At 46.7% G+C, this 27079-nt stretch overlaps 1 protein-coding gene across 1 annotated transcript in view; it reads left to right on the top strand.

Moving 5' to 3' along the window:
• Window positions 1–27079, top strand: part of CPS1 (carbamoyl-phosphate synthase 1) — a 175390-nt gene that overhangs the window by 85115 nt on the left and 63196 nt on the right. The window contains exons 23-24 of the mRNA XM_075317540.1: window positions 14931–14996; window positions 15403–15466. Of these exons, the coding sequence (XP_075173655.1) occupies window positions 14931–14996; window positions 15403–15466 (130 nt within the window). The remainder of the gene's footprint in view (window positions 1–14930; window positions 14997–15402; window positions 15467–27079) is intronic.

The raw sequence follows: 27079 nt of genomic DNA, 5'->3' as shown, positions 1-27079 counted from the left end.
GGGCGCCACATATCTGTCATTGTCATCCTACCTGTGATGATAATACGACCTCTTTACAGCACAGAAAATGTCAGATTATTTTATGGCTCAGTGGTCAACGTGAAAACTGCAATATTTCTGGATTGTTTTTTATATATGATTACGTGGGAAATTAAAAAAAAATATTAAAGGCTCTGGTCACATGTCCATTCAGATATTACATTTTTCTTTTCCATTTTAGCAATCCCATGCATCAGTTATTATTATGGAGTCAATTTAGTGATCGTTTTTTAGAATGGAAGAAAAAGCTTTGCAGTCATTAATTTTTTCCATTCTTAAAATCGGAAAATAAATGAATCCCACAACAGTCAATTAGATCCCTCTGCTTCCGTTTGCATATCTGATACATTATTCTATTTGTTTGTTCCTAAAATGGATCATACAAGTGGAAGGTCAAAATGGACAAGTGAATAGAGCCTTACAGAAAAAAGTTTGATTCAACCAGTTCATGACTGGGCCATTTTCCCTCTTGCTGACCAAGCACATTTTTATTTCTTATCGTACATGCATATTTAACTGCTCTAATAAAATGTGTAACTTGGGTATTCAAATCATTTTTGCCTCTTTTTTTTCAGGACACATGGGGATTCATTTTAAAAAAAAAAATTTAAAATCCATATGCATGTTTTGCCCATATCAGGGGGAAACTGTTAAAAAAAGGAAATTAGGGTCTATATTCCATTTTTTTTAATTTTAATTTGTTTATGACCACAAAAGACAGTTAAAAATATTTTAAATTGCATTCCACTTTGTGTAAAAATAATTTTTAAAATATTGCACATTTTTTTGGATTGCGGCGCTTCTAGATGCAGTGATTTAGATCAGTATTTTTTTTCATAGTTTTCTTTGTATTTTATTTTTACGATTTCTATTTATTTATTTTTTCCTTTATATTATATGCTATGTCCTCCATAACGTCTTAAAAGACCTGTGGGAGGCTTTTTTATTTTCTTTTTACATACATACATTCTTTATATTGCTGATTACCCCTTTAGCTGGTGCAGGAGCCCAAGTTGTAGGTGAATTTTTAGCTTCATTCCTGTATTCCAAAGCTGACCATGTCTCCCAGGGCCCAGTAGCTCCTGTTACTTCTCTATGGCCTGTGATCACATGACCGCAGGGTCCAGAGGAGGAAGTGTAGAGCCCTACAGGTGCGGTGCAGCAGGGTATTACCCTTAGGGACTCCACGGGATGGAACGGTCGGGTCACAGGTAGGGAACCTTCGTTTTGGGATTTGCCGTGACGCCACTCTCAGAATTGCGGTCAGTGAGGACCACCACTGCAGGTTAAGGGATGCCTGGGGCTGATGGTGGGTGCAGTCAGTATAATAGCCTCCTGAGAGTGAGGCAAGCCCCAGGCCCCTGTGTATGTGTGTGGGACCACAGGTCGCAGAATGACTCAAACACAGTCCAAGAAGTCTTTTAACGTGTTTACTCACTGTTTAGAGGTCACGGTGAGATGCCCGGGCGACACTGTGATAACCAGGTGGAACCAGGAATTCCAGGAGGCCGTTCTGAGGGTAGCTGTCCACTCGCCCTCTGTTACGGGGGGCTGTCTGATAATAACTTAAAGGAGTATCAGACAGTCAGGGTCCACCGTGCAAAGACTCTGCTGCAGACTATGGCAGAGTGCAATACCTCTGTTAACTCACAGAAGGATATAATAAGTAAGTAAAGCAATTCCTCCCTTACTTGGAGGGTGTGTGGAATGATCTCTGTTAATAATCACAGAGACAAAGGCAATGTGTGCGAAATGGCACCTACCTAGGTCCGCTCTTCTAGTGGTGCAAAAGAGACGAACAGCAGCGTAAGCCGCACAAAGCTCCTACCTGCGTTCGCTCCACTAGTGTGCGAGGATACGAACCACTAGATATGGCACCTGCCTAGGTCCGCTCTTCTAGTGGTGCAAAAGAGACGAACAGCAGCGTAAGCCGCACAAAGCTCCTACCTGCGTTCGCTCCACTAGTGTGCGAGGATACGAACCACTAGATATGGCACCTGCCTAGGTCCGCTCTTCTAGTGGTGCAAAAGAGACGAACAGCAGCGTAAGCCGCACAAAGCTCCTACCTCTGTTCGCTCCCCTAGTGTGCGAGGATACGAACAACTGCCAGACGCAGTATAAGGAACGTTACTCTAGCGGCAACGTCCACCTACGAGTAGAATCGCAAGGCCCAGCCAGACCATGTGCCTCAGGCACCTGCCTATGTCCGCTCCCCGAAGAGGTAAGGATACGGACAGCAGCCGAAGCTGTAAGGTATAAGAACGCTACCCTGCCGGTAGCGCTCACCTAGCATAGACAGAGGAATGCCTAGAGGAACGCGCACAGAGCGTCTACTCATATGCATGAACCAAGAGGACTGAGCACCATGCGGCGTGTGTCAGGGTCTTATATAGACTCTGTGCCTCATCCAAGATGGAGGACACCAGAGCCAATCCGCTGCCAGAACGACAGGAGTGACGTCATGCTGGCCTATCACCGAGCAAGACGTCACAAGCACATGACCAGCGACCAATCGGCATAGAAGGTGTCAGAGACATGTGACCTCGTGTCAGCGATGATGTCACCCGCACATGTGCAATGGCTCCAAGATTGGACTTAGTCTCCAGCGCTCGCACATGTGCAGTAGCAAGAAATCTGGACAGTCTCCAGTGCTCGCAGCAACCGTAACACCCTCCTTGCACTCTTTCTGTTTGGGAGGATCCCTTGCCTGAAGCGTGGTAGGACTCCTCCAGGGAAGCGGTTACTACCCTGCTCCCCTCTCTCCGGCCCGTCTGCCGGCAGCGTGGCCTTGGTGGGATGGCTTCTGGCCCTGTCCCCTTATGGGCCTGGTGATTGCTGCTTGGCTCGAGCTCTGTGTAGTCGTGGTGAGGGCATGAAGTACCCCCCCCACCTGTAGGTTAAGCAGCTCTGGATGATTTGCTGCCCGTACTGGGGATCTGTTTCCCCTTGCGTGCTCGGATACCAGGATCTCCGTACTCAGCCACCCCTCTCTCTGGATGTCTTTCAGGCCGACCCACGGTGCCCTTTCTCCCCCGCTTTCAGCTACTGCACTCCTCAGGACCTGTCTGACACGAGAGCCCCTCTGCTCCCTTCCACACACCTCCACCTCCAGCTCCAGACCACCCTCACTTCCTCTCTGCCCTGCTTCCTAGCAACCAGCCTCTGAGCACACCCCTTGGTGGGAATTGAAAGTTAACCCCTACTGGCTACCCAAGGGTCCCCTCTAGTGATGTGGGAGACCTGGTCACTATGTGTTTGTGTGTGCACCTCATCCTGGCCTTTGGAGATTACCTGGAGGCATTGTCCCCGCATGGGTGCAATACTCTGTGGTGCCTGACCAGGTCAGGGGCGCCACATTCCCCCTTAGTTATCATCAGCACGTCCTCGGGCTGCAAAGACAAGAGAAAAGAAAAAAAAGGTAAATACAAACTTTTCCCACACAGGGGCAATTATTTACATTTAAACATACCAGGTACCATTCCACCACCAACCACCCACATGTCCGAACCCCACCCAAAAAACCTCCAGGAGGTAGGTCGCCGGTCCTTTTGGTGACCAGGGCTGGGCCATCACATTCCCCAGACCTTTCCTCCAATCTTCCTCTCCTGAGGAGAGTGGTGTAAGGTAGGCCCCATAAACAGGCGTACCCGCTTCCGAGTGTTGGAGGGCAGGCCCCATAAACAGGCGTGCCCCCTTGTTGATGCAGAGCCATGCCCCTCAACAGGCAGACTCTGTGGTTGATACCAAGGAGGTAACTTTTTACAATGCAAAAGTTTGTGGTTAAAGCCAGTTCATAACCGGTGGTCCATTTTTTAAAGTGCACGTGAACTAGTGCAAAGAAAACATTTTAAAGAGGTCTCACAATAGTCCTTGTGGGCACATTTCACTTAAACGTTACCTAACTGTAAACAGGTTAAACATTACATTTCATACCGTCACTTTGAACTAAACTGTACTTTCTCTATAGCGTAATGGGAGCTGACCAAAGTTGCTGCGGGTTGACCTACGCAGTACTATACTGTCATCTGTCTGAGGTTGTATCCTCCCACCCGATGTACGTGTCTCAATGTGAATAATAGGTGTACTAGGTATTGATACCAGTGCATGGTCTTCTGCTTCAGCTACATTTGGCTCTTCCAGGTTCTGAACAGGTTCTTCTGGGTCTCTTACTTCTCCAGATTGAGGGAATGTAATAACCGGAATACCTACTGCTCCATTGTATTGAGGCCAACTTGCTGGAAAATCTCCAAGTACAGTATGGATCATCTTTTCTTTTGGTTCTTGAACTGGCAAAGGGTTGGGAATTTCTTCAGGGGTTCTTAGTTGTTCAGGACATTTCTTTAGGCGATCTCTAGAAACGACAGCTGTTGTTTTTCCTCCATCCTTGCTGATACGGCATGTCTTTTCATTGCTAAGCGTCGATGGTAACACAGTATAGGGTTCTTCTTCCCAGTGATTGTCAAGTTTATGATGTCTTCTCTTTCTCTTGAGAACTATATCTCCTGGCAACAAAGGAACAGCAGGTGCTTTTCGATTGTAGGACTTTTCTTGTTTCTCACGCTGCTGAGTCAGGCTTCGCTCCACACACTCTTGTACTTTCTTGTATTGGGCTTGGCGGTTGGAATCCCAATCAGCACCTTGTAGATGGACTTCAGGGGTCTCAACTCCCATTTCCAGATCTACTGGCAATCTCCCTGGTCTGGCCCTCATCAGGTATGCCGGTGTGCAGTTCGTGGAACTCACAGGGATGTTGTTATACATGTCCACTAGATCGGGCAGTTTTTCCGGCCACCGACTTCGTTCTTCTAGTGGGAGAGTCTTCAGAAGGTCGAGAATGATGTGGTTCATCTTCTCACACATGCCATTGGTCTGAGGATGGTAAGGCGTGGTACGGATCTTCTTGCAGCCGTAAAGGTTACAAAACTCCTTAAACACTTCAGCTTCAAAGGCTGGTCCTTGGTCAGTGAGCACTTGGTCTGGATAGCCATGTGGTCGACAGAAATGTGTCTGGAAAGCTTTGGCTGCAGTCTGACCGGTCAAGTCCTTGACTGGTACTACCACCAGGAATCTGGAGTAGTGGTCAACCATAGTGAGAGCGTAGTTGTAGCCTTGTCTGCTGGGTGCCAACTTTAAATGGTCCAGGGCCACAATCTCCAGGGGCCGTTTAGTTTGGATTGGCTGGAGTGGTGCTCTCTGGCTGTGCTGGTCTTTTCTTCTAAGATTGCAGGGCCCGCAGTTTCGACACCACTTCTCTAGGGCAGATCTCATGCCCACCCAGTAGAATCTTACTTTAAGTAGGGCCTCCAGTTTCTTCCAACCAAAGTGGCCTGCACCATTGTGATAGGCTTCTAGCACCATCCTCGTATCCTTCTGTGGTACAATCACTTGCCACACCTTCTCATGCGTCCTCGGGTCAATGATGCTCCTGTAAAGTTTGTCTTGATAGATGAATAATCGACCCCTCTCCTTCCATAGGTACTGTGCCTCAGGTGGGGCTCCTTTGTCAAGGCTGGCGCCAGGCTGGTTGATCAGTTTCTTTACCAAGCCTACCGCTGGATCATTTTCCTGGGTCTCCTTCCAGTTGTAGTGAGGTAGTGGGTTCAGGGTCACCTCTTGGCGGTTGGCACGCAACTGCCGACACTGTTTTGCTCCATGGCGATGGAACGCTGGCAGCTCAATCTCTTCAAGATCATCTACATCTTCACCCTCGTCTGCTAGGTGAGGCATCCTGGACAGAGCATTTGCGTTGCTGTTCTTGCGGCCAGCTCGATACTTGACAGTAAAGTCATAATTCGCCAGTCGGGCTACCCAACGCTGCTCCATGGCACCCAATTTAGCAGTATCCAAGTGGGTCAGGGGGTTGTTGTCCGTGAAGACAGTGAATTTGGTGGCTGCCAGGTAGTGCTTGAACCGCTCTGTGATAGCCCATACGATGGCCAGGAACTCTAGCTTAAATGAGCTATAATTCTCTGGGTTTCTTTCAGTAGGCCTGAGCTTCCTGCTGGCGTAAGCAATCACACGCTCTTTGCCTCCCTGCACCTGTGAAAGCACTGCTCCCAGTCCCACATTACTGGCATCTGTATACAGTACGAATGGCAGACTGTAGTCAGGGTAGGCTAGGATCTCTTCACCCGTCAAGGCCCCTTTCATTTGTCTGAAGGAGTGTTCTTCTGCTTCTCCCCAGTGAAATGGCGGGCCGGAGATCTTTCCTTTCTTCTTTGGGTGGCCTACCAGGAGCTCTTGCAAAGGCGCTGCCATTTTCGTGTAGCCCTTGATGAACCTTCTGTAGTAGCCTACCAAGCCAAGGAACTGACGTACCTCCCGGACGGTAGTAGGTGTGGGCCATTCCTGGATGACTGTGACCTTCTCTGGGTCCGGTGCTACTCCTTCTGCACTGACCACGTGACCTAGGTACTGGACCTTTGGCTTCAGTAAATGGCACTTGGATGGTTTCAGCTTCATTCCATATCGGGATAGCGCTTCAAAGACTTCAGACAGGTGTTTCAGGTGGTCCTCGTAGGTCTTGGAGAACACGATGACATCATCCAGGTAGAGCAGGACGGTTTCAAAGTTGAGGTGCCCTAGGCAGCATTCCATAAGCCTCTGGAAGGTCCCGGGGGCATTGCAGAGTCCAAATGGCATGCTGTTGAACTCACAGAGGCCCATTGGGGTGGTGAAGGCCGTCTTCTCCCGATCTTCCTCTGCTACAGATACTTGCCAGTAGCCACTAGTAAGATCTAGGGTAGAAAAGTAGTTGGAGGTTTTTAAGGCAGCGAGGGATTCCTCTATCCTTGGCAAAGGGTAGGCATCCTTGTGTGTTATCTGATTTATCCGTCTGTAATCCACACACATCCTCATCGTGCCATCCTTCTTTCTCACCAGGACCAGGGGAGCCGCCCAGGGGCTGCAACTGTCCCTTATGACTCCTGCCTCCTTCATGTCCTTCAGCATGTCCTTGGTGCGCTGGTAATGGGCTGGTGGAATAGGCCTATGTCTTTCCTTAATGGGAGGATGACTGCCTGTGGGTATGTGATGTTGCACCCCTTTGATCCTACCAAAGTCTAGTGGGTTCTTACTAAAGACCTGCTTGTATTCCTGCACGACCCTGTAAACCCCATGTTTCTGGTAGACGGGTGTAGAGTCAGTCCCCACGTGGAGTTTCTGGCACCAGTCCTCTAACTGCTTTTGGGAGGTCTCGTCCTCTTTTGAGTCAGCTTGTGTCAGGGGACCTACAGGTGTTATGGCGTCATTTGAGCATGTAAACAGTTTGGCTATGGTAGCGTACCTTGGTAGTCTGGCTTCCTCCTCCCCACAGTTCAACACTCGTACAGGCACTCGTCCCTTGTGTACATCAACTACCCCCCTGGCTGTCAGAATCGTGGGCCAGTGGTCTGAATGAGTGGGCTCTAGTACAGCCTGGTAATCCTGTCCTCTGAGACCTACCGCTGCTCTACACCACATCATCATTTCACTCCGTGGGGGTATCACAATGGGGTTAGCATCCATCACCCGTACACTACCAATCTCACCGCCAGTCTGTTTTACCTGTTGCTTCCTCAGAATGATTCGGATCTCCTTTTGCAAGGCTCTTTGCGACCCGCCCTCAGCACCTTCAACAATCTGGTGAAGCAACAACAACACTTCCCCTAGGCAATTTTCTATGACATTAGTGCCTAAAATCATTTGCGGGTTCCTTTCTCTAATATCAGTGTCCACAACAATCAGTCCTTGTCCCTTCATTTCCTGACTTCCCACCTTTATGGTTATCTCTTTGACCCCAATCTGGCCTATAGGTTGTCCGTTGGCAGCATAGATGGTGAGGGAGGGGTCCGGGGGTCGGAGTTCGTCGTCCGACCAAAACCTACGATAAAGGACATACGGGATCGTGGTTACCTGAGAGCCGGTGTCCAATAATGCCGGGGTAGGGATCCCATCCAGGACGATGGACAGGACAGGACGTCCACCCACGTACTGATCACGGCAGCGACCTGGGCCTGACCTTCTTAATCCTGAGGACTGGCCCTCGGCCCCAGGTTTGGCTCGTTTAAAGGGCAAGCCCTTGCATAGTGACCTGCCTCCTGGCAACGACGACAGATGGGTTGTCCAGATGAGTCATAGCGATCACTGCTCCTGCCTCGGGTTGTAGGACCTCTTCTCCTCCGCATCCACGGGACGTCCTCTGGGCTGTCAGCTAGCAGGATCCGATGAGGGACTTTGGTTTCTGAGGGCAACTGCGTTGCTTTCAGGATTTGTGCGACGTCCTTAGTGAGCTGTTGCACCTGGGAGGATAGTGTATTTATGGTCTCTGCTGGCGCGTTGAGTCCTTTTGCAGTTATCAGGGCCTGCGAGGAGGATTCCGCTCCTGCAGCCGTGGAACTGGCAGGCCATGCTGGTGTGACGGGGTCTGTCTCCACAGGAGGTTGGAGTGCTTTCACTGCCCTGTCTTTCAGAATGGCAAAGTCCACGTCAGGGTGTTCCAGGGACCACAGCTTCATCTGCTTCCCATCCTCAGGAGAGCGCAGGCCCCGCAAGAATTGTTCCTTCATCATCCGGTTTCCTTCCTGATCACTGACAGGGTCCACCAGCTTGAGAGCCCGTAGTGCAGCCTGCAGCCTGAGGGCATAGTCTCTTATACTATCTTGGGGCTTCTGACGGCAGTTATAGAAGTCCGTCCTCAGCTCTCCCTCTGTGCGGTGTTCAAAAGCAGCTGCTAGTTTGGCAAAGATGGTCTCAACAGAGCCCCGGTCATCATTGGTCCAGGACTCAGCCTCCAATTCTGCTGCTTCAGTCAATTGTCCCAGCACCACAGCGGCCCTCTGCTTACCAGTCATCGCGTGCATGTCTAGCAGGGTGTTGATCTTCTTCTTAAACCCGGTCAGCGTGTCTATTTTACCGGCGTATTGGGGCAGCCATTGCGCTCCTGGGACATACAGTAAGGAAACTGGCATTATGGGGGAAATTTCGGCCGGCGCAGCTGCGACCGCGGCACCGGCACCAGGCGCTGCTGCGTCCAGCGCGACGGGGGCTGGCATCGCTTGGGCTGCGTCGCCCTGACCAGGGGCATTACCTCCTGCAGCGTCCATTTTTCTCCAAAAATCTGCGCGCTCCCTTTCCACTTCCTGGGTCAGTACGCTCTCCGAATTGTGGGGATTCTGGGGCGGCCACACCTCTTCGTGGGCGGTGCTCTTCTCCCTCGCGCGGGCTGCAGCGCGCGCTTTTGAAGATGGCAATATGGCGGCGGTTCAATTTTTGCGGTCGGACCTCTGAGGCACACGGTCACCTGTCTGAACAGGTCTAGTCCTAATCCTGTTCGTGACGCCAGAACTGTAGAGCCCTACAGGTGCGGTGCAGCAGGGTATTACCCTTAGGGACTCCACGGGATGGAACGGTCGGGTCACAGGTAGGGAACCTTCGTTTTGGGATTTGCCGTAACGCCACTCTCAGAATTGCGGTCAGTGAGGACCACCACTGCAGGTTAAGGGATGCCTGGGGCTGATGGTGGGTGCAGTCAGTATAATAGCCTCCTGAGAGTGAGGCAAGCCCCAGGCCCCTGTGTATGTGTGTGGGACCACAGGTCGCAGAATGACTCAAACACAGTCCAAGAAGTCTTTTAACGTGTTTACTCACTGTTTAGAGGTCACGGTGAGATGCCCGGGCGACACTGTGATAACCAGGTGGAACCAGGAATTCCAGGAGGCCGTTCTGAGGGCAGCTGTCCACTCGCCCTCCTTGCACTCTTTCTGTTTGGGAGGATCCCTTGCCTGAAGCGTGGTAGGACTCCTCCAGGGAAGCGGTTACTACCCTGCTCCCCTCTCTCCGGCCCGTCTGCCGGCAGCGTGGCCTTGGTGGGATGGCTTCTGGCCCTGTCCCCTTATGGGCCTGGTGATTGCTGCTTGGCTCGAGCTCTGTGTAGTCGTGGTGAGGGCATGAAGTACCCCCCCCACCTGTAGGTTAGGCAGCTCTGGATGATTTGCTGCCCGTACTGGGGATCTGTTTCCCCTTGCGTGCTCGGATACCAGGATCTCCGTACTCAGCCACCCCTCTCTCTGGATGTCTTTCAGGCCGACCCACGGTGCCCTTTCTCCCCCGCTTTCAGCTACTGCACTCCTCAGGACCTGTCTGACACGAGAGCCCCTCTGCTCCCTTCCACATACCCCCACCTCCAGCTCCAGACCACCCTCACTTCCTCTCTGCCCTGCTTCCTAGCAACCAGCCTCTGAGCACACCCCTTGCTGGGAATTGAAAGTTAACCCCTACTGGCTACCCAAGGGTCCCCTCTAGTGAGACCTGGTCACTATGTGTTTGTGTGTGCACCTCATCCTGGCCTTTGGAGATTACCTGGAGGCATTGTCCCCGCATGGGTGCAATACTCTGTGGTGCCTGACCAGGTCAGGGGCGCCACAGAAGCACTGACAGTACTTCCTAATCTATATAGACAAGCATTGGTTCAGCACTGTGTATATAGAGATCAAGAAGGTAAACATGGTAATAAATTATGGTTATCTTGTCTCTGGGAAGTCCGGCTGTGTCTGACAGCCAGAGCATTACCTCCACAATTACAGAATCTCCTGCCAGCCGGTAACACTGCACTGATGTTTTAGAATGTCAGTGCAGGGTAAAGTGTGGCCCACCCAAGCGTATAAAGTATATGGGCAGTCCACAAATAGTTAAGGAATAATCGTCTTTTTTTTTGTTTTTTTCAAATAAATTAGTAGACATGAAATAGGTAACTATCTACTATATCTTATAAGAGAAATCACGGAATGCACTAGGCCGTTCAAGTCTATGGGTCCATGGCAAAAATCAGACTCCACTTGGATGACATTAGAGTGCGATCCAATTTTCCTGGACTGACAGATTGGAGAAGATGGAGAAACTTTTTTTTTTTTGTTTGTTTTTTTTTAATTCTCCACCTGTAGAAAAACGGATCCCTATGTGATCAAACTTGGATAAGAGTCTGATCAGATTCTGACTAGCATAATGGAGCAGTTTTTCTCAGATGGAGAAAGTACAGTCATGTAAACCTACCCCTAAGGCTACTTGCCCATGATCAGAACATGCTGTGTCCTGCATGCAGCAAATCCTCTCCTGCGAGTACTTTCCGTTGGAGACCGCAGCTGCCTGTGCCCACAATCAGGGTTTGGGATACTGCAGTCTCGCTCTGTTCTCCCTGCGGAGAACACTTGCGGCTTCGCATCTATAAATTGACATGCTGCAGTTCGAAAGCCGCACCGTGGGTCAGTTTAAACTGCGGGCAAAACAGGCACAGTGGGCATGACATTTCTATAAAGCCCATCCACTGTGCTTGTACTGATTTTGGAAGCGGCGATAACAGTCTCCAAAAAATTGTGAAACCTAATCATGAGCACGCAGCCTTAAGAGGACAACACAATAGAGTTGCAGGGGGCCGTGTGTCTCTTCTCTCCACCCCCTAAGGCTGTTACGTCACTGTAATACATTAAAGGGAACCTGTCACCACGTTTTTGGCCTATAAGCTGTCGCCACCACCATTGGGCTCTTATATACAGCATTCTAACATACTGTATATCAGAGCCTAGGCCGGAGTATAACCTAAAAAACACTTCATAATACTTACCTAACGGTCGTGTGGTGGGCCTTATGGGTGTCTTCATTGTCCGTTGTCGGGGCCGCCTTTTTCGGCCATCTTTGTCTTCTTTCTGAAGCCTGGGTGCATGATGCGGCTGCGTCATACACACTCGCCGGTCCTGCGCAGGCGCACTTTGATCTGCCCTGAGCAGGCCAGATCAAAGTATTGTAGTGCGCCTGCACAGGACTGGTGAGTGTGTATGATGCAGCCGCGTCATGCACCACAGCTAGAGAAGAAGGAGCACAAAGATGGACAAAAAAGGCGGCGCCGACACCGGACAATGGAGACGCCCATAAGGCCCACCGCACGACCGTTAGGTAAGTATTATAAAGTGTTTTTTATGTTATACTCCCGGCCTGGGCTCTTATATACAGCATGTTAGAATGCTGTATATAAGAGCCCGGTGGTGGCTGCAGCTTATAGGCCGAAAAACAGGTGACAGGTTCCCTTTAATGTCACCGTATACCACATGGTTACAAAAAGTAATTTCTAGATGTTTTCCTTACAGAACAAAGGTGAAATTATGCACAGTTTTGTTTCTCCCACTTGAACGTACCATTTTTTTAAACTTTTCAAATCTATAAAAGTCTTCCTGTTAGAATTCTCTTACTGTCTGAGCCAATGGGATCTTTAAACAAAAGCACAAATAGAAAATTCGGATTGGTTTAGATGATATTGCCATTAAAATCTTGATATTTTTATATCATCCGACAGATTAACCTGCTTTTTGTCAGGCAATTTCATTTTCCATTTTCATCATTTCTTATTTCACCCACAAAGCAATTTCGACGCTGCTCTTTGAGAGCTCCCATTGAAAATGTGGCGTTCCGCTGAAGTGGCAATTAAACAGTATATAAAAACCTGTAATCACGAAACATCAGGAGCTGACCTGGTTTAAACGTGCAGCATCTGGCTCTAAAAAACTAGCCTTGCAGCCATCTCCCGAGGTGCTAACATTGTTTTATGGGCTAATACTTTATTTTAAGTGCCCCATCATTACCAAAGTAATTCTGCATTCATGGCAAGCTCCTCTGTTTTAATGAAGTTACTTGGTATGCGCCGGTGTAACACGGATGCATTTGTACGCTTGATCCTGTCGTTTGCCATGAGGTAATAGAATACCGGTTTGAGCTAATTAATGCGGCACTCTTTCATTGCTGGACGGTCAGCCACAGACAATCATGATCAATCATTATATAACCGATCTTTATTTCATGTGTTGGAATAGTTGAGTCACGGTTATTAATAAACTATATCTGATACATTCTTATTGTAATTATTATTAATAACTCATTATTTATATGCCGCTAACAATTGGCCTTTCCAATACAGCATTGAAAAACGGGACTGTTATATAATTGAACTGGATGAAAATATAAATTAAAGCCCCATATTGTTATATAAACTCCAAAGTGTTTCTATAAAAATCATTACGAATGTTCCTGTGATATTATTGTGTCTCCGACACCATATATCCATGTTGTAAATGCACATTATGCCGGCACAATCTCTGCTACTTTTTTTTTTATTAAATATGCATAATAAAATAGAATTTGTAGTTATGTCACCAAGGGAAGTTTTACATAAATGTCTCATACAGTTTTGTTGCCATATTGCATTCAGATGCATTTTTACACCGGCTCGTAATCGGGAACAATGGTTCCTATCAACGCTGATTCTCACTCCATCTTTCCCTCCAAATCATTTGCATTTCTTTTTTAAAACCACTGTCTTCTGGTTTTGATGTTTTTTTGCACCAAATTCTTTATTTTTTTCGTCTTTAACCTTGTTTGTGAACATTTAGTTTCTAAAATCGTACGTTTTGCAAACTGAAATAAAAATTAGAAAATATTTGGGGTACATAAAATCACTCTAGGAGGGACTAAAGTACATTTGAAACAAATTTTATGACTTATCATAAAGTCTCAAATGATAAATGTGCTGGAAATCTCTGGAAAACCTAAACATCACCCGCAATGGTGGACTTATTGATTTTTTTTAATTGGAATCTGTCAGCAGGTTTTTGCTACCTCATATGAGAGCAGCATGATGTAGGCAGAGATTCTGAATCCAATGAGCTATCACTTAGATTACTGGCTGCAGCCGTTTTGACACAATGTTCATTTTTAGCTTTACTCATGTAGCTGAGCCCTGGGAGCTGTCCCAGCCCACACCAGTCTCTTTATAGAGATTGTACATTGACAGTGTGTCAATCACAGTAGCGGGCGTGCAGGAGGCAGCTAGTCACACCAATTATAACAGTCCTGCTGCTAAGGCCGGTTTCAGACGTCAGTGAAAAACACAGATGTTTTTCACTGATGTGTTTAAAAACGCATATGTCCCTCTGTGTGCCATCATTCATGGCACACGTGGGTTGTCCATGTGCAATCCGTGATCCGTATTCCATGGTCCGTGATAGCATATGGAGATAAACTCACCTGTCCCCGATCCTGCTGTGCGGGGTGCTGAATCTCTGGCTCTACTGCATCTGGCCGTCGCTGTCTCTAACCTCTGCAGCTACTTCCGGGTCGGCTCTGGCTACATACATGAATACGCATGCCATAATGAGCCATCCAGGAAGAAGCAGAGAGCAGCTGCCGAACACAGCGTCGCTGGAGAAGGTGAGTTTAAAAAGCTTTTTATTTTTAATATCCATGTTTTTCTTGTATGTGTTTCACGGATCACACCATAGTGTTGTCCGTGGGACATCAGTGATTCCAGAAAAAAATGGACTTGTCTCCATGCGGCAATCACAGACACCGCACGGAGACATGGTCAGTGAAAAATCACTGATGTGTGGGCAGACTCATTGATTATAATGGGTTTGCGCATGTCCGTGATTCTGGTACGTATAAAAACTCACATACGTACCAGAATCACTCATGTGTGAAACAGGCCTAAAACAAACATAGCCAAATAAGCAAAAGATTGAACTGTGACAACACAGGCATGCCTGAGCTTTCTGTGTTAACCCATACAGCATGCTGGCTTCAGCTACATAGCAAAAACCTGCTGACAGATTGCCTTTAAAGGTGTAAATGGAAAGATGAAATTGATGCAAACAAAAAAAGGCACAAAACATTAAAACGCAACAAAAAGCAGATGAAAGTGTAATAATGAATAGGGCTCTAAGTTTGCTTTTCATGGCCGAAAACCTTTTTAAAAATTAATTTTAGGATGTGGTAGCTGGTGCCATTCTTAATATCAACGTTCCTTTGTGAGCTAGAGAATGTTAATGTTCATTCTTTCAAAATTAATTGAAATTGTATTTTTCATTCTACAGATTGATACATTGGCTGCTGAATATCCTGCAATAACTAACTACCTCTACCTTACCTACAATGGACAGGTACTATGCTGCCCTTATTATACATAGTGTAAAAAAGACTTAGCTCTAGTTTCCTTTGTTCTACAAAAATAAAAATACTACTTTTGTGCACTGCCAATTTTAGCCATAATTGCCCTAACCTGTAAAAGCAATATTTGCCAATATTATATATAGGAACCTTCTGTTAAAATGGCCTGATGGAAATATTGAAGGATAATTGTGCAAAAAAAAAAAAACAACACATCCAGACTAGTCTTCTTACAAGAATAATGGTCACACACTTTTGTGTTGTCTATTAGATATGTGATACAATGGTAAGGTTTGATGAGACATTGCCTAGGAGCTGTAGCGAGTACCCTTTAATGTGACTTTTTATGATCTATATATCTTTGCTATGGTTAATGCTTTTACTCATTTCTTCCCCAAGGAGCATGACATAAAGTTTGATGACCATGGAATGATGGTTCTCGGCTGTGGCCCGTATCATATAGGTATTGTCTGACTCCCGTCATCCCCTTGTGTCTATAATATACAGTTAATAAAAAAAATAACAACTGACACCTGTAAGATAACCCTATTATTGTTTCAGATTGTATTAATTGCACATTCAGTACAAAAGCACAAAACTAAAACCTTTTAAAAACAAAAAAGCGCCACATTGTAAGATGAGCTCCAATTCTCCTGTTTAAATGAGGTCACTACTATTATATATAGCTAAAATGTAATCCCATGAAATCATTAGAAGAGCATTGTGATATCAACCACTAAGTCACTTTAAATTGGATGATAAAAATGTAACCAAACTACCAAGTGGTAAAAATAATCACACTAATTGTTGCAAAAAAAGAAGAAAAAAAAACCAAAAACTCTGTTGAAATCCTATATATTCCCCATAATTGCTGCTTCAAAATCAGAACCTGCTGAAGTGCATTTAAATTCCCCTATTCTGAAGAAAGTCATGTTCTGCAGTTTCTTTCTGCTCTTGACAGTATCATAGTTCTGAGCAGATTTCTGTCGATGACATCCTCTGTCCTACAGGATATGTGGAAGAGGATTGTCCTCATAGGACAATTTCTTTAAAGGGAACCTGTCATCAGAAATTTCGCCCAAAAGCTAAAAGATTCCCCCTCTGCAGCTCCTGGGCTGCATTCTAGGAAGGTCCCTGTTATTATTGTGCCCCATGTGAGACCAAAATAAAGCCTTTATAAAGTTCTACCTTTTTGTATGCAGCTTCTGTAAATCCGTCACGGGGGCGGGCTCTCTGCCGTCCGTTATTCTGCCTCCTGGTCCTGTATGCCGCCCCCCATCGCTCCTTTCCATATCTGATGCACCGCCCACTGCTCCAGCCATCCCCGCGCATGCCCAGTGCCAGTCTCACAGGACTGAGCAGTTTGACCGCTGGTGACGTGTGCGCAGGCAAGTGATTATGGACGGGACTGTGACTGTTATCAGCAAGTACCCGGCCATAATCTCTTGAGCGCGCAAACCTAACCAGCGGTCACACTGTGCTCAGGATTTATGCTAGACTGTATGGGCTGCTTCCAGGGATGACGTCCCTTTTGTCATGTGATAGTATTTCGAACACGCCCCTATCACATGACAAAGGGACGTCATACCTGGAAGCAGCCCATACAGTCTAGCATAAATCCTGAGCACAGTGTGACCGCTGGTTAGGTTTGCGCGCTCAAGAGATTATGGCCGGGTACTTGCTGATAACAGTCACAGTCCCGTCCATAATCACTTGCCTGCGCACACGTCACCAGCGGTCAAACTGCTCAGTCCTGTGAGACTGGCACTGGGCATGCGCGGGGATGGCTGGAGCAGTGGGCGGTGCATCAGATATGGAAAGGAGCGATGGGGGGCGGCATACAGGACCAGGAGGCAGAATAACGGACGGCAGAGAGCCCGCCCCCGTGACGGATTTACAGAAGCTGCATACAAAAAGGTAGAACTTTATAAAGGCTTTATTTTGGTCTCACATGGGGCACAATAATAACAGGGACCTTCCTAGAATGCAGCCCAGGAGCTGCAGAGGGGGAAGCTTTTAGCTTTTGGGCGAAATTTCTGATGACAGGTTCCCTTTAATCTTTTGACGCCTCCGATTTTTAAAATATTCCCTTATAACACTTTATAACAATTGAATTGAATGATAGTTACATAGTTACTTAGGTTGAAAAAAGATCTAGGTCCATCTTGTTCAACCTTCCTCCACCAATTATACATTTGGTCACTAGATCATTCATAACTAACAATGTTGTGTGTAGTGAGGAAATCATCCAGCCCTTTTTTAAAATCTGTTCTAGTATCTGCCATTACTACCTCTTGTGGTAGGGCATTCCACAGTCTGACTGCTCTAACTGTAAAGATCCCTTTCCTATTTAGCTACCGGGATCGCCTTTCTTCCACTCACACTGAGTGCCCCCTTGTAGTTAGTATTGTCTTTGGAAGGAATAATTCATGTGCCAGTCCTCTATATTGAACACAAATGAGATCTCTTCTGAGACATCTTTCTTCTAAGCTAAAAAAATCTAACTTTTTCAACTACTCATATGGGAGGCCTTCCATCCCTTGCAATATTCTAGTTGCTCGCCTTTGAACTGATTATCTCCAGAATATACTTTTTTACCCCTTAACGACCCATGACGTACTTTGTACGTCATGGATCGTGTGTGGTTAATCCCCGCCCCTTGTCGTGGGCAGGCCGTGGCGATCTGCGTACATATCAGCTGTTTTCAACAGCTGACATGTGTGCCTGCTAGTCGTGAGTGGAATCGCTTCCACCTGCGACTATTAACCCCTTACATCTCGCTGCCAAAATCTGGCAGCGAGATGTATATGCGCACCGCCATTATGCTGACTTACACCGCCCCCATCGGAAGTCACGTGACATGATCACGTGACCTCCGGTGGTTGCCATGGTAGCACAGGGTCATGTGATGACGCCTATAGCTAACATGAGTCACTTCCTCTCAATGCCGGAATACTGCCGGCATTGAAAGTAACATAGGTAAGGATGCCGAAGAATATCCCGAAACAGCTGTCTGTGGATGGATACCATGTTTGTCATAGGCGGTTTCCTTGACTGGAAGCTGCCCTTCCCGTGGTTGTTCCTTCCCGGTGAAAGACCTGGCTAGTTTCCTGCCAGCGTTGAGAAACATGTGATGGTGTCTCCATGGCATTCTTGTTTTCGCATTGAAAGTAAAGCACCATATCTGCAGATCTTAGTGCTGTAGCTGTGATCTGGAGATATGGCAGAGCGATCAGATTGCTGATCGCTATAGCCCCCTAGGGGGACTAGTAAAATAAAAAAAAGTAAAAAAAAAAGTTTTAAAATATTTAAAAAAAATAAAATAACCTAAAAGTTCAAATCACCCCCCTTTCACCCCATTGAAAATTAAAGGGTTAAAAAAATAAAAATCATACATATATTTGGTATCGCCGCGTTCAGAAATGCCCAATCTATCAAAATATAAAATCAATTAATCTGATTGGTAAACGTCATAGCGGCAAAAAAATTCCAAACGCCAAAATTATGTTTTTTGGTCGCCGCAAATTTTGCGCAAAATGCAATAACAGGCGATCCAAACGTAGCATCTGCGCAATAAAGGTACAGTTAAAAACGTCAGCTCAAGACGCAAAAAATAAGCTGTCACTGAGCCATAGATCCCGAAAAATAAGAACGCTACGGGTTTCGGAAATTGGCGCAAAACATGCACTACTTTTTTTGGACAAGCTTGTGAATTATTTTTAACCCCTTAAATACAAGTAAACCTATTCATGTTTGGTGTCTACAAACTTGCACTGACCTGAGGCATCACAGCCACACATCAGTTTTACCATATAGTGAACACGGTGAATAAAATATCCCAAAAGCTATTGTGCGATCACACTTTTTTTGCAATTTTTCCTCACTTGGAATTTTTTTGCCGTTTTCCAGTACACTATATGGTAAAACTTATGGTTTCATTGAAAACTACAACTCGTCCTGCAAAAAACAACCCCTTATATGGCAAGAGTGATGGAAAAATAAAAAAGTTACGGCTCTCAGAAGAAAGAGAGGAAAAAAACAAAACGGAAAAACGCAAAATGCCCGGGGGCTAAAGGGGTTAAAATTGTGTTGAAAGGGAATCTGTCAGCAGGCTTTTGCTATGTAATCTGAAGACTGCATGCTGTAGGGATTAACACACATATTTCAGTGATGCCTTTCTAATCAAAGTCCATGCTATTGTCTACCTGCAATATTTATTTTAGCTTTAGGAGATTATCATTGCCGGACTAGGTCAGCCTCAATAGTGCGTAAACCCTAGTACAACGTTCCCCCTGCTGTGACTAGCACATCACTGTCTATAGGCATTGTATATAGAGAGCCTGGTGTGGAAGGGACATCTCTCTCAGCTCCGCTGCATTGTTAAATCTAAAAACTCTGTTTGTGTCAGAACAGCCGCACCCAGTAAACTAAGTGACACATTGTTGGAATCAGTATCTCTTTGGCTACATCTTGCTGCTCTCAGGTGAGGTAGCAAAAACCTGCTGACAGATTCCTTTTAAGTGTCTTTTCTCAAAAAACATAATTAATCCCCTATTGACAGTATGGCTAATAATAAATATACGATTACTGGGACTGTAAGCCATACTTTGCCAAATTACATAAAATGCCTGCTTAATAAGTAGAGATCTCCTCATATCCTGATTTCACTTGTTGCATAATATTAGAATACTAAAAAAAAAGCAGAAAGCAAAAAAAAACAAAAAACAAAATGCAAAGTAGAATATTGCACCACCAGTTCTGCATTACTGCTTCTTGTGCAGGTGATCATTAATCATATTGTTGTTGCCTCCAAACGCAGTGAAATAAAACTGGTTGTGATAGTTGTAGTAAAATATAAATTACTTTTGTAATTCAAACCTGTATATAGTTTAACTCTTAACCTCCTCCATTTGTAAAATACTGTCCTGGCATAATGAAGGCTGGGAGACCAAGACTGGGTGAGTGTCACTAAAATGTCGTTTTGCTGAAGATTGGCATAGTTTTACAACTGATCGTTAATGGCAGCTTGTCTATGTGAGTAAGGGCTCATGTAGGCATCACTTTTTCATGAATGACTTCTATCCGCATTTTTCACCAGTCAAACTTTCACTCATTATAATGTATGGAGCTGCTCACATTTTCGTGTAGTTCTGTGCGCTAAGTGGTCCACACCAAAACATGGATGCATGTCCAGCCTTGTTCCAAGTCACAGATCAAACTCGCCAATGTAATGCCTGCTTTACACGCTTCAATAAATCTTTCAATCCGTCGTCGGGGTCAAGTTGTAAGTGACGCACATCCTGCATCGTTCGTGACGTATTTGTGTGTGACACCTACGTGCGATCAAGATTGAACGAAAATACGGTGATTGCATACATGTCGTTTATTCCTCATACATTGGACGTTTTGTTGTATGAACCTAGTCAATTGAAACGTGTGACATCCCTCATACGATTTTGATGTCTGTGGCTATGTGCGCAGGTGTGCGCTCTGCACCGCAGCTTAAAAAAGGTCCGCTTCAGAGCGCAGCTGAAAAGCTGCGTTCTGAAGCGCCTCACAATGTCTGTCATTAACTAATCTCTGTCAGTCCGTCACTATCTCTGTCCCTCTCTCTCTGTCCATGTCAGTGTATCCCCCTCTCTCATATTCACCGATCCCCGATCCCCGGCGCTGCACGGCATTCACACTGCTCCGGCGGCTTTTACTGTTTTGAAAAAGCCGGCCGCCCATTAAACAATCTCGTATTCCCTGCTTTCCCCGCCCACCGGCGCCTATGATTGGTTACAGTGAGATACGCCCCCACGCTGAGTGACAGGTGTTACACTGCACCCAATCACAGCAGCCGGTGGGCGTGTCTATACTGTGCAGTGAAATAAATAATTAAATAATTAAAACAAACGGCATGCGGTCCCCCCCCAATTTTAAAACCAGCCAGATAAAGCCATACGGCTGAAGGCTGGTATTCTCAGGATGAGGAGCTCCACGTTATGGGGAGCCCCCCAGCCTAACAATATCAGCCTGCAGCCGCCCAGAATTGCCGCATACATTAGATGCGACAGTTCTGGGACTGTACCCGGCTCTTCCCGATTTGCCCTGGTGCGTTGGCAAATCGGGGTAATAAGGAGTTATTGGCAGCCCATAGCTGCCAATAAGTCCTAGATTAATCATGTCAGGCGTCTATGAGACACCTTCCATGATTAATCTGTAAATTACAGTAAATAAACACACACACGCCCGAAAAAATCCTTTATTATAAATAAAAAACACAAACATATACCCTGGTTAACCACTTTAATCAGCCCCAAAAAGCCATCCATGTCCGGCGTACTCCAGGATGGTCCAGCGTCGCATCCAGCGCTGCTGCATGGAGGTGACCGGAGCTGCAGCAGACACAGCCGCTCCGGTCACCTCCACACAGCTAATGAAGACAGCCGCGCGATCAGCTGAGCTGTCACTGAGGTTACCCGCTGTCACTGGATCCAGCGGTGGATGCAGCGGTGGCCGCGGGTAACCTCAGTGACAGCTCAGCTGATCGCGCTACTCACCTCAGTTGCTGCGTGGAGGTGAGAGGAGCAGCGGTGAGTAGCGCGATCAGCTGAGCTGTCACTGAGGTTACCCACGGCCACCGCTGCATCCACCGCTGGATCCAGTGACAGCGGGTAACCTCAGTGACAGCTCAGCTGATCGCGCGGCTGTCTTTATTAGCTGTGTGGAGGTGACAGGAGCGGCTGTGTCTTCTGAAGCTCCGGTCACCTCCATGCAGCAGCGCTGGAAGCGACGCTGCATCATCCTGGAGTATGCCGGACAAGGAGGGCTTTTTGGGGCTGATTAAAGTGGTGAACCAGGGTATATGTTTGTGTTTTTTATTTATAATTAAGGATTTTTTTGGGGGTGTGTGTTTATTTACTGTAATTTACAGATTAATCATGGAAGGTGTCTCATAGACGCCTGACATGATTAATCTAGGACTTATTGGCAGCTATGGGCTGCCAATAACTCCTTATTACCCCGATTTGCCAACGCACCAGGGCAAATCGGGAAGAGCCGGGTACAGTCCCAGAACTGTCGCATCTAATGTATGCGGCAATTCTGGGCGGCTGTTGGCTGATATTGTTAGGCTGGGGGGCTCCCCATAACGTGGAGCTCCCCATCCTGAGAATACCAGCCTTCAGCCGTATGGCTTTATCTGGCTGGTTTTAAAATTGGGGGGGGGACCGCACGCCGTTTGTTTTAATTATTTAATTATTTATTTCACTGCACAGTATATACACGCCCACCGGCTGCTGTTATTGGGTGCAGTGTGACACCTGTCACTCAGCGTGGGGGCATGTCTCACTGTAACCAATCATAGGCGCCGGTGGGCGGGGAAAGCAGGGAATACGAGATTGTTTAATGGGCGGCCGGCTTTTTCAAAACAGTAAAAGCCGCCGGAGCAGTGTGAATGCCGTGCAGCGCCGGAGATCGGGGATCGGTGAGTATGAGAGAGGGCTGCTCAATTCACTTACTCAGGGGATTAGCGGTCACCGGTGAGTCCTTCACAGGTGACTGCTAATCAGGACGCGACACAGACAGAGCCGCAGCATGACAATGAAGTCAGGTGAAGTTAACCCGCGTTCATTCTGATTGTGCGGCTCTGTCTGTGTCTGCTGTCATCTGCCATTCAGCTCTGCTACATGGCTGTCTGTGTCTGCTGTCAGCGGCCATGTAGCAGAGCTGAATGGCAGATGACATAGTAAAAACGCATCCCTACACATTACACACGCTTGGCAAGTCAATAAATAAAAAAAAAAAAAAAAGGGTGCCCAATGCATACGTCACAGAACACATGATCTAAAGGATCACACACAAAATTGATCAATTTAACATAGACTACTAACGCACGTGTGACAGCAAATGAACGACCTACGTGCAATCTCATTCAATCGCATATGCGACCTGGGCGTGTCACATCGCATACGAGATCGCACACCTAATTGTAAGGTGTAAAGCAGGTTTAAGTCTATGTTTCCTCAAAAAATTGGACAGCGCTTTGAAGGCCATCCAACTATCATCCATGTGTTGTACAATTTTCATGTTTTTGGATAATACCAACCCTTCCCTATGTCTGTTGCTGATTTGAACTGCATATGTGCCCAGGGCGATAAGCCATGAGTAAGCGCTGCATTTTCTGCGCCCAGGCACACTACAGAGAATTATGTTGAGTGAGTGAAAGAGTGGAAGTTGTGGCAATGGAACCTCTGAAAACGGGGCCCTCACCTTCTTTAGGATTGCACATTGTGTAGTACCATCTTTCTTCATACCCATAATAAGGAAAACAGTCCAGGGCTTCAGAACGACGTCTTTTTTATATTCGGGTAAACTCACACATGTAAAATTACAAGTAATACATCTTCCATTTTCCACTCTACCACAGACTGGCTCTTCCAGGTCTTATTTGTAGCGCCCCACAAGGCAGGTGTATTAACCTACTCGTTGCCAGGGTGCAGATCCTCTGCGTTGTCATGGGGTGGCCTGGCCCGGTTCTGTTGCCCCGAGGCGTACAGGATTGAAGATTGGAGGGTGGCAGGGAGGATGGAGGTAGTAGTCGGGGGTTTAGGAAAGTCTATTAGGATCATGACACCACCTGTAGTACACAGCCAGAGATGAGGGCCGCCGCTGCAGGGTCTCTCACTGGGGCAGATGTTGGGTGCAGTCGGGATGGTGTCGCTCCCCACAGGCAAAGCGGGATTACCCTCGGAGGATGGCGGGGGTAGTAGCAGTTCCCCATTGGCGCCGCAGCGCTGGGCAATGGCGCCGGTAAAGGAGAGGCAGAGACAGGGGCTGTGGTTCCAGGTGTTTTTACTCACAAGTCTTTCAGACGCTGCCCAGGGTACCGTTCTCAGCCGCAATGGGCTCCAGCGGATCCCGGATCCTTGAAAGGTCAACTATGCCTGCCCTAGGATTCTGTATCCCGACAGCACCAGTCCTGTGTAAGCAACTGCCCTGCTTCTCCCCAGCGACTGTGATAAATGCCTTGGCCCATAGAGCTGCTCGCGGCACGTCCGCTCTGCTCTGTGTCTGAAGCTGAAAGCCCCTGTTGTAGTGGTGTTGTGTGTTCTGAGCTGCTGCCCCCGATCGCTGTCACCGGCTGGTTCACTACTCTCACTAGGTCAACCTGCTCTTCCCGCTGTGCTCCTAACTCCCCCTGGTGGTTGCTTCTCCCTGCCCCTGAGTCCCTAGTGCAGTGGATCTGGGGAGCCCTGGTGCGGTGCCGTCCTGTAAACCCACCGCTGTAGTGACCCCCTACTGTGATCTGATCCTGGCCCAGTCCCATTAGGGAGAGCAACCCACTGCCTGTATGTTTGTGTGTGTGTAACTGCCCTTGACCTTCCTCGACCCAGGATGAGTACTACACCCTTATAGGGGTGCAGTACCCTGTGGCGCCTGAAGCCGCAAGGGTGCCACATTTTCTCTTCCACAGAGATTGCCAAAGAGGGAGGGGAGGCTCGTTCATCTGCTTTCTAATAATATAAAAGCACATGGGTCGAGGTGTATGACTGTGGCTATTATACCCCCGGACCTGCTATGCTACTTTCCAAGTATTGCTCTTAGAGTCATTGTCCCCATGCCATTCTCCTTCTGCAGGGCGTCACTTCTTCACTAAGGTCCCCTATTCCACTGGCCTAACAATATTTCCGCACTTTTTTACAAAGCTTACCTGGTAGGAGTCCCCTTTGCTTAGTCTGGCTCTGGAGAGTTCATCTCCATCCCGAACCTCGTCTACTCTTCCACCTTCTTTTCATGTCTTCTCTTTCTTGCTTTCACTGGAAACTACTTCTTCTCATATATCCCCTTATTCCACCCCACTGTGGGCTGGCTCTGCAGTTAACCCTGCCATAATTGTCCTTTTCTCTGCCATCAGTTGTTTATGCCATCAGTTGTTTAACAGACCTAACCCCCACCTACTATTATACATGTGTAACAGGAGAACAGTGACCCCTTGTGACCATTGGCATAAAGCACCTTACAATAACTAAACATATAAAAGTCATACATCAGAAATTTATAATAAAACCATTGAGGTCTTCAAGGGGTACACGACCATAAGTCTACCATATTACAGAAACGAGAAAATATAGGAAATTATTTATTTGGACAGCAGTGATATAATTAAGTCTTTGGGTCTACAACAACACACTATGGTAATGGGTACATAGAACATGAATAAACTGAATTTTAATTCGCAATGTCACATAATAATATAGCTACTGCCCTCAATGGAGGTTCAAAAGAAATATATTGTAATGCAAAACATTCTAAAGATTCCAGGAAGAAAAATAAATGTCATTAACTTTTAATAAGAGCGATAGCTCTCATACTAGACTAATCTGTGCTCGCTGATAAAAGAGTTTGAACCTTACTGATTCATGAACGGTTTCCCTCCTTGGGTTCTATTTCCCATTTATATAGATAATTGTCTAGGGCTCCTCAACCTTTAATGAGACACATTTCCCGCACTGGTGAGATACAGTTATGAGCAGACATCTGGCTAAACATACCAACTCTGCGTGCACAGGTGGTGGTAACATTTAGGCAGATTAACCCTTTCAGTTATGACAAAGTGAACGCTTTATACTGGGAAATTTACATATGAAAATAATGTTTAAGAATATTAGTCTATCCAATTAATATACTCAAAGTTCTTGGGGGCCTGGAAAAGAGGCATAGATAGGAGTTCAGCAGAGAGGGGTGAAAAACTTCTTAGTGGGTGCCCAACCCGGGTAACGCATATGACCACTAACATCATCAAATTATATACTATAGTATTTGTATAGTGCTAGACACCATCTCTGTAGAACCTTTAGATAATTACAATTCAGATGCTGCTGGTGAAATAAGTATTGAACACATCACCAATTTGCTAAGTAAATATATTTTTAAAGGTGCCATTGACATGAATTTCTCCCCAGATGTTAGTATGTAACACCTGCCTGGATCCACAGACTCAGACAGGCTGTAATGGACAGGCTAGAGGGAAGCCGCTCACCCAGCAGGACCCCCAGAAGCCTGAAACCCTTTAACCCCCATACAGGGATTTGGAATTACACAGTGCCCTGGAGATCACTACCTGTGGAAGGCAGAAGTCCGAGAGTAGTCGTCAGGCAGGGTCAAACCAGGAATTGCAAAACAGGGACAGAATCGGCAGGCAAGGACGTAATCAGAAAACATAGCAGAGGTCAAATCCGGATCGGGCAGCGAGGTACAAAAACGACAGGCAGAACGGTAGTCAGAACACAAGCAAGGTCAGCACACAGGAATCAAAATACAAATCGCACAGGAGCCAGGAGTACAAAACTATCTCTGGCAATGGTCACATGACAGGAGGGGGAATAAGAAGGGTGTGGTGGCTTCCCATTGGCTGCAGGTGAATGATGGCAACTTTAGCTGAAGACACACGCCACCTACAGTCAGCCGGTGGTACTGCAGGTTCCAGGGAAACCCAGCCTAGTGGATGAGCGGAGCCTGCACCCAGCAGAGCCACGGGCACTGACCCCTCTCCCATCACCAGCACTATCCATGGCGGGAACATGGCGTCGCCCGGCGACCGGAGCAGAAGTCGCAGGAGCGGACTCTGGTGGGGACATGACATAGTAGCAACCCATCCAAGCCACACATGGAAATAAATTAAACTGTATCTGTCCATAAATTAAGTTATGTGTAATAATGAGAAATGACACAGGGAAAAAGTATTAAATGTATGAAGAAAGAGATGTGCAAAAAGCCATGACACCAAAACAATCCTGCCACTAACTGAAAAATAATATTAGCTGTTTCAACTGATGGCCTATAAAAAGGTGTCTCATTAACAAGGTGCCTCACAAGAAACATCTGATGATGAGTAAAACCAATGAGCTGTCTCAAGGCCTTCACAACCTTATTGTTGCAAAACATACCATTGTTTGTTTGGTTACAATAGGATTTCTAAACTACTGAAGGTTCCAGTCAGCACTGTTAGGGCTGTAATCTAAAAGTGGAAAGGACTTAATTTATGACACTTGTAAGGCTCCATTGTCTTATAGGCATAAACTGGCATACA

This window comes from Anomaloglossus baeobatrachus, chromosome 7, assembly GCF_048569485.1.
Source record: "Anomaloglossus baeobatrachus isolate aAnoBae1 chromosome 7, aAnoBae1.hap1, whole genome shotgun sequence".
NCBI lineage: Eukaryota > Metazoa > Chordata > Amphibia > Anura > Aromobatidae > Anomaloglossus > Anomaloglossus baeobatrachus.
This window is presented reverse-complemented; position numbering and strand designations above follow the sequence as displayed.